This window comes from Triticum aestivum, chromosome 7B (assembly GCF_018294505.1).
Source record: "Triticum aestivum cultivar Chinese Spring chromosome 7B, IWGSC CS RefSeq v2.1, whole genome shotgun sequence".
Taxonomy (NCBI): domain Eukaryota; kingdom Viridiplantae; phylum Streptophyta; class Magnoliopsida; order Poales; family Poaceae; genus Triticum; species Triticum aestivum.
The window spans coordinates 36,393,013-36,400,782 of record NC_057813.1 but is presented as its reverse complement, the minus strand read 5'-3'; the positions used below and the strand labels follow the sequence as shown (position 1 = coordinate 36,400,782).

At 47.1% G+C, this 7,770-nt stretch overlaps 1 protein-coding gene across 1 annotated transcript; it reads right to left on the bottom strand.

Annotated features, from left to right (window-relative positions):
* Positions 1-1,050: 1,050 nt before the first annotated feature.
* Positions 1,051-6,918, bottom strand: LOC123157604 (protein DMP3-like). The gene is made up of 2 exons (XM_044575871.1): positions 6,503-6,918; positions 1,051-1,366 (listed from the first exon to the last, which is right to left on the bottom strand). The coding sequence occupies exons 1-2, from the start codon at positions 6,916-6,918 to the stop codon at positions 1,051-1,053; spliced, it is 732 nt and encodes a 243-aa protein (XP_044431806.1).
* Positions 6,919-7,770: the final 852 nt, after the last annotated feature.

Here is a 7,770-nt window from a genome sequence, read left to right as displayed (position 1 = left end):
TACGCCCACGAGCTCCTTGAGCGTGCTGGTATGCTTAACTGCAAGCCGGCACCCACCCCTGTCGACACGAAGGCGAAGGTCTCTGCTCTGGAGGGGTCTCTCGCGTCCGATGGAGCATTTTATCGCTCTATTGTTGGTGCTTTACAGTACATGGCGCCGACTCGCCCCGACCTACAGTACGATGTTCAGCAGGTGTGCCTCCATATGCACGCCCCGCGTGACTCTCACTGGACTCTGGTGAAGCGTATTCTCCGTTAAATACGCGGCACCATGTCCTTAGGACTCACCCTGACGGCCTCCGCCTCCACTGACCTCGTGGCCTACTCGGATGCTGACTGGGCTGGCTGCCCTGACATGCGACGCTCTACGTCAGGCTACTGTGTCTACCTTGGGCCCTCGTTGATCTCTTGGTCATCGAAGCGGCAGCCCACGGTCTCCCGCTCCAGCGCCAAGGCAGAGTATCGCACCGTGGCCAATGCCGAGGCCGAGTGCTCTTGGATGTAAGTACGGGTACAGCCGCCACCCTGATTGTCGGCTCATTAGGCCGGCCGGCGCTGCGAGTGCCTACGTTTCCTGACATTCGTATTTTTGTTTTATTTTTCCAATTTTAACTGCCTGTAAGTATTTCTTTATTTCTTTTTGCTATCTACCCATCTTAGTGAAATGGATAGTAGGAGTAGCGTAGTACCTACCTTTCTCGTCTATAAAAAACCATCTCCTTCCATGAGACGAAGTCCACCTTATTTCGTAAATTCAAAAACTTGTGACTTTATGACCTAGGAGTTTACATAGACTTTGGGCGAGGTTCATGGGTTATTCCTTTTACGAAGTAAGGTGTATATTTTTCCTCTGTATTTTAAATTGAAAGACAAACTTTACATCCAAGGATATATGTACATACACGAATGGTTCCATGGCATGAACAAACTAAACAATACACAAGTATTACTCAAAAATAAAGTAATCACAAGTTAACTATATATAGCGTGATTACGTTGTAATCTAATTGTCCAAAAAAAGGTGATATATGATCATCTAAAGTTCTAAACATCAAGTGAGCTTCTCAGGAGGAGTGGTGTCGGTGTAGCCGATGCCCTTCCTCTTTGTGGGGAAGACAATGAACACAAAACTCGACAGAAATGCGATGCCCAACGGCAGGTTCTTCAGCAGCTCCGTGGTGTTCCTGCCGGCGTTTGGGAAGAAGCAGTTTTGTAGCCGCACGTCACTCAAGGCCACGATGAGAAAGACCAGCGCCGTGAAGATGGCGTGCAAAAAGTCCAGCGGCCGGATGCGGAGCCTCCGGAACTCAGCTGGAGTCCACTTCAGCTTCTCCTCTTCGTCGGAGAAGTTGAACACGTTGAAGCCGCTGTTAGAAGATATTGTATAGAGATAGGAAAGCTGTTTAACTTGTATCTCTTTCTATCTCTTCTTCTGTTTTATCTCTTCCAACCTCCTCTGTCGATCGGTTCTTGTAAGCCACGACATATTGCATATATATACATACGCGGCCCGAGCAAAGGGTTTAACGCTTCCACCAGAGTTTTACATGGTATCAGAGCCTCTTCCTCGATAGATTGGGTAGAGATCGCATCTAGCTACCAGGCGACCGCAGCCATGTCCACCACCACCGCAGCCATGACGCCCAGCACCATGGGTGCGCTCACCACCTCCTCCTCCTCCATGTTTGCGTCATCATCCACCTCCAACCCCACCACCTCCTTCCTCGGATCGCCGCCGCAAGAGAAGCTGACGAGGGGCAACTTCCTGCTCTGGAAGGCCATCGTCCTACCACAGATCAAGGGCGCGCAGATGGAACACCATCTTGACGCGAAGAGTCCGGCACCGCCGGCCACCCTCACCATCACCAAAGAAGGCAAAGAAGAACAGGTACTGAACTTTGCGAGATCCCTCTGGTTTGCACAACAGCAACAGCTCCAAGGCTACTTGATGGGCTCCCTCTCCCGCGACATTCTTGCACAAGTCGCCACGCTACAGACGCCGACCGAAGTCTGGCGCGCCATCCATGACATGTTTGCCGCCCAGAGCCAAGCCCAAGCCATCAATACCCGCATCGAGCTTACGAATCTTCAAAAAGGTAACATGACTATGGCCGAATATCTTGGAAAGATTAAGAGCCTAACAGATGAAGTTGCCTGCACCGCTGCCGCGCTCTCTGATCCGGAGATCGTGTCCAAGATCTTGGCCGGGCTGGACATGGACTACAATCCAGTAGTCTCGGCCCTTGCAGCTCGGGTGGAGCCGATCACTGTCCAGGAGCTATACAGCCAGCTCCTAAGCTTCGACGCCCGCCTCAGCCTCCTCCATGGCGCCAGCTTCCGTCAATCCTCCGCCAACGCCGTCTCGCGTGGCCGTGGCCGTGGGCGCGGTCACCACGCACAACGCGGCGGTGGGCGCGGGCGCGACAACTCCCAGGACAGCGGCTACAACAACCACTACAGCAGCGCCGGAGGCGGCGGCCACTACAACAACTCCGGCAACAGATCAGGGGGTGGTGGCTTCAACAACACTAGCCGCCGCCCCTCCTCGTCCTCTCGTGGTCGCCCTCGCTGTCAACTCTGCAAGAAGGCCGGCCATGAGGTTACGGACTGCTGGCACCGCTATGATGAGGACTACGTTCCCGATGCTAAACATGTTGCTGCAGCCATGCGTGAACAAGGAGGAGATGGCGTGTGGTATGTTGATTCCGGCGCCACGGATCATGTCACAAGTGAGCTAGAGCAGCTCGCTCTCCGTGAGAAGTATCACGGCAATGATCAGATTCACACCGCAAGTGGTGGAGGTATGGATATCCAACACATTGGTCAAGCTTTTATTAATTCACCTATGCTTAAATGTGACCTCGTTCTGAAATATGTTCTTCATGTGCCTTAAGCCGACAAAAATCTTGCTTCCATGTCTCGTTTAGCCACTGATAATAATGTCTTCTTTGAAACTCACCCTCGTTACTTTTTTATAAAGGATCGGGCAATGAGGGAACTTCTACACCACGGTAGATGCATTGGAGGCCTCTACCCCATCACATCCGGAGCACTTAGTCGCAAGCATCGTCATGTCTACTCCGTCATCAAGCCCTCTTTGGCAAGGTGGCATCAACGATTAGGACATCCTTCCTCAGTCATAGTTAAGCAAGTTATCAATAAAGGCAATCTTTCTTTGTCTCCTAGTCCTCTTAGTGATTCAGTTTGTGAAGCTTGTCAATGTGCCAAGAGTCACCAACTTCCCTATCCTAGATCAAGTAGTGTTTCTCATGCTCCTTTAGAGCTTATTTTCAGTGATGTATGGGGCCATGCCTGTGATTCTTTTGGACGAAAGAAATATTATGTCAGTTTCATTGATGATTATAGCAAGTTTACTTGGATTTACTTACTCAAGTATAAATCTGAAGTTTTTTTCATATTCCAAGAGTTTCAAAAACTTGTTGAAAGACACTTTGCCAGAAAAATTTTGACAGTCCAAAGTGACTGGGGAGGGGAGTATGAGAAGCTCAACTCTTTCTTTCGTAGTATTGGTATTGCACACCATGTGTCTTGTCCTCATGCCCATCAACAGAATGGCTCTGCAGAAAGAAAACATCATTATATTGTTGAAGTTGGTCTATCTTTACTTGCTCACGCTTCTATGCCTCTCAAATATTGGGATGAAGCTTTCATCACTGCCACATATCTTATTAATCGGTTGCCTAGCAAAGTCATTGCCAATTCTACTCCTTTGGAACGTCTCTATAATCAAAAACCATATTATAATTCTCTCAAAACTTTTGGGTGTGCATGCTATCCCAATCTTCGTCCTTATAATCGTCATAAACTTGAGTTTCGTTCTACTCAATGTGTTTTTATTGGCTATAGTAATCTTCACAAAGGCTATAAGTGCCTAGAAGTTGCTACTGGACGTATCTATATTTCTAGAGACGTTGTTTTTGAGGAAAATCTTTTTCCTTTTGCCAAGCTTCATCCAATGCAGGAGCTCTCTTCCATGCTGAAATAGCTCTTCTTCCAGGTCACGGGGGTGAATTAATTAATGCTGACCTTGTGAAAAATTCAATGAAAATTGTGATTCTGCAGATTTTGGTCGTCATTTTATGTGCACAGATCAGGACGAGACACACACGGGATCCCATGTTGATCCTGCTGACAGCGGCGCTGGATCCGAAGCCGATCTCGCGCCAGCGGCGCGTGATCCCAGGAGGATCGCTCTCCTATGCATGTGGCCGACCAGGTGGACCCTGCTTGTCCTGATGCGCGGTTGGACGAGGCCGCCAGCCCAGGCGCGGGTGCATGCACGCGCGTGGCCGATAGTCCCCACCTGGTGGAGCCCGCTAGTCCAGTCGCGGACGCGCGCCTATCACCGCAGGGCGCGGGCGGGCACTTATCATCGCGCGGCGCGGACACAGACGAGCGCTTATCACCGCAGGCGGGCGAGCACGTATCACCGCACGGCGCGGAGGGGCACCTATCATCGCGGGCAAGCGTGCCCCTATCACCGGCCGCCACTTGTTCGCAGGCTGACGCGGATGCGGCTGGCGACAGGAGGACAGGCACAGCAGCCGGTGCAGAATCCTTCTTGGATCCAGTGTTGGGATCTTCGGCGCTGGGATCTTCTGTGGATGGTTCGCCTACATCAACAACTCTATCTCCGGCTCCCCGTCGTCACACACGGTCGCAGTCAGGTATCGTCAAAAATAAAGAGTATACTGATGGTACGATACGGTATGACAGAGGCAAACGCGTTTTTCTTAGTACCGTTGGTGAACCAAATAATTTGCATGATGCTCTAGCACATAAAGATTGGAAGGAGGCTATGTATAAAGAATATGATGCACTCATATAAAATAGAACTTGGCACTTAGTACCTTCAAGGCAAGGTAGCAATGCTATACACTGCAAATGGGTATATAAAATAAAAAGAAAATCTGATGGAAGCATAGACAGGTACAAGGCTAGATTAGTTGCCAAAGGTTTTAAGCAGAGATTTGGTATTGATTATGAAGATACTTTTAGTCCTGTTGTTAAGGCAACTAATATTCGACTTGTCTTGTCTATTGCTATTTCCAGAGGATGGAGTTTACGGCAGCTAGATGTTCAGAACGCGTTTCTTCATGGTGTTCTTGAGGAAGAAGTGTTCATGCAGCAGCCACCTGGATATGAGAATCACAGCACACCACATTATGTTTGTAAGTTGGATACAACTTTGTATGGTCTGAAACAAGCCCCAAGAGCTTGGTATTCAAGGTTGAGTATGCAGTTGCAACAACTTGGATTTACACCATCTAAAGCTGACACTTCATTGTTCTTTTATCATAAAGACAAGATCACTATATTTGTACTTGTTTATGTTGATGATATAATTATTGCAAGCTCAAGTTCAGATGCAACCACTTGTTTGCTCAAAGATCTAAAGTTGGAATTTGCTCTCAAGGACTTGGGTGATCTTCACTACTTTCTTGGCATAGAGGTCAAATGAGTCAAAGATGGTATTCTTCTTACGCAAGAAAAGTACACTGCTGATATACTCAAGAGAGTAGGGCTGCACAATTGCAAACCTGTGAGTACACCAATTTCAACTTCTGAAAAACTTACAATTGAGAGTGGAGAAGCACTTGGGTCAGAAGATGCAACAAATTATAGAAGTGTTGTGGGTGCTTTACAATATCTAACTCTTACACGTCCCGATATTTCTTACTCTGTGCATAAGGTATGTCAGTATTTACATGCATCTAGAACAACTCACTGGACTGCAGTTAAGAGGATTTTAAGGTATCTTAAGTTTACTGAAGGACTTGGACTTCAGATTACCAAGTCTCCATCTCTACTTGTCACTGCTTATTCTGATGCAGACTGGGTAGTGTGTGCTGATGATAGAAGGTCTACAGGTGGTTTTGCTGTGTCTCTGGGAACTAATCTCATATCATGGAGTGCAAGAAAACATGCTACTGTCTCAAGGTCAAGTACAGAGGCTGAGTATAAAGCTTTGTCAAATGCTACAACAGAAGTAATGTGGATACAGACATTGCTCTATGAACATGGAATCAAGGCTCCACAAGCTGCTAGATTATGGTGTGATAATATTGGAGCAACCTATCTTTCAGCTAATCCTGTTTTCCATGCACGCACCAAACATATTGAAGTTGATTTCCACTTTGCCAGAGAAAGAGTAGCTCGAAAGCTACTTGATATTCGGTTTATACCTATGGGAGATCAACTAGCTGATGGCTTCACAAAACCTCTTACTACGAGGAGGTTGGATGAGTTCAAGTACAATCTTAACCTTGCGCAAGTTTCCTGAGGTTTAAATTGAGGAGGAGTGTTAGAAGATATTGTATAGAGATAGGAAAGCTGTTTAACTTGTATCTCTTTCTATCTCTTCTTCTGTTTTATCTCTTCCAACCTCCTGTAACAATCACGATCGATCTCTGTCGATCGGTTCTTGTAAGCCACGGCATATTGCATATATATACATACGCGGCCCGAGCAAAGGGTTTAACGCTTCCACCAGAGTTTTACAGCCGCGTGGTGTGGCGACGCCGTAGTAGAGCTTCTGGTCGCGGCCGAGGACGCTATCGGTGAAGGAGAAGAGGATGCACAGGGCGGCGAGGATGATGACCAGCGCAGTGGTGAGCCACTGGTTGGAGGCCTCGCACTTGCCGTGGTTGGTGAAGGACGGGGATAGAGCCTGGTACGCTAGCAATGTTCCCGTCGGCAGGAGCTGCGTGAGCTTGGCGGCGCTCGACATGACCTTGTCCGTTGCCTTGGATGCTGGTCCGGCAGCTGCTGCAGGTGCTATGGTCACGTCACCGGCATCATTAGGCATGGCTGGGATTGTCCCGGCCGTTGGCTGGCCGTTGGTTTGTGGACTTGGAGGCATCTGGATCATGGTGGACGATGGAGGAGGAGACGCCATTGTGTGGTCGATTAGGAATGTCCTAAGCTGTTCCATTCGTGTGGCAACACAATGTTGGTGTGTATATATAGGTGAACCCTCTACGAATGGTTCCACTGTTGGCCGCATTGATTTGTCTACGTGGTGTGGCAAGCTAGTTGAAGCCCTGCACATGTTGACTTCAACTATTCTATGCGTGATCAGTCGTTTCTACGTGTATTGAGTTGTCTTATAAGTTTGCGTCCCACGTACTTGGAACTCTCTCTAGATTTTCTTTGGAACTCTCTCCTGACCGTGCGACGATGTCTTCTTCCCCAAAAGTGAGGAAATGAATTAGTTCAAGATCACTTGTTTCCAGTAGAAATCTGCAAGCTTACCTTTCACTCAACTAGCACAGTGCCGTTTGGCAAATGCGAGGGCCCTGCCTTTATTGTTCTAACTTTTTGTAAAAAGTAACTTTTAGATATTCATATTGTGTGATTAGAAATCAATAGTGTGACTCTATAGCCACTGCTAAATTGGATATCATATGAACGCATACATATTACAGGCCTCACTGGTATGCATGATCTTAAAACATTAGAATTTTGATGGAAGTGCAAGATAGAAGACTTGGAAGCACACGAATTTTGTAAACTGTGCTTTTGGTTCAATAAATGTCCAACCAAAAGAAAAAAAACTCCATTTGTTCCAAAATATAGTGCATAATAGATTTTTGTTAAGTCAACTTTGTAAACTTTGTGCAAAATTATAGAAATTCTTGTCAACGTCCACAATGCCAAATCATTACAATTAGATCGCGAAATATATTCTCAAATGACAAAAAAATGGTATTTTATAAATTGGTCAAAGTTTATGAAACTTAACTTCTGA

Excerpts from the sequence above, each read along its gene's own strand:
- LOC123157604 (XM_044575871.1), bottom strand. The coding sequence starts at position 6,918 with ATGGCGTCTCCTCCTCCATCGTCCACCATGATCCAGATGCCTCCAAGT. Across the intron at positions 1,367-6,502 it reads TGTAAAACTCTGGTGGAAGC|CGGCTTCAACGTGTTCAACT; the intron begins GTTAAACCCTTT and ends ATCTTCTAACAG.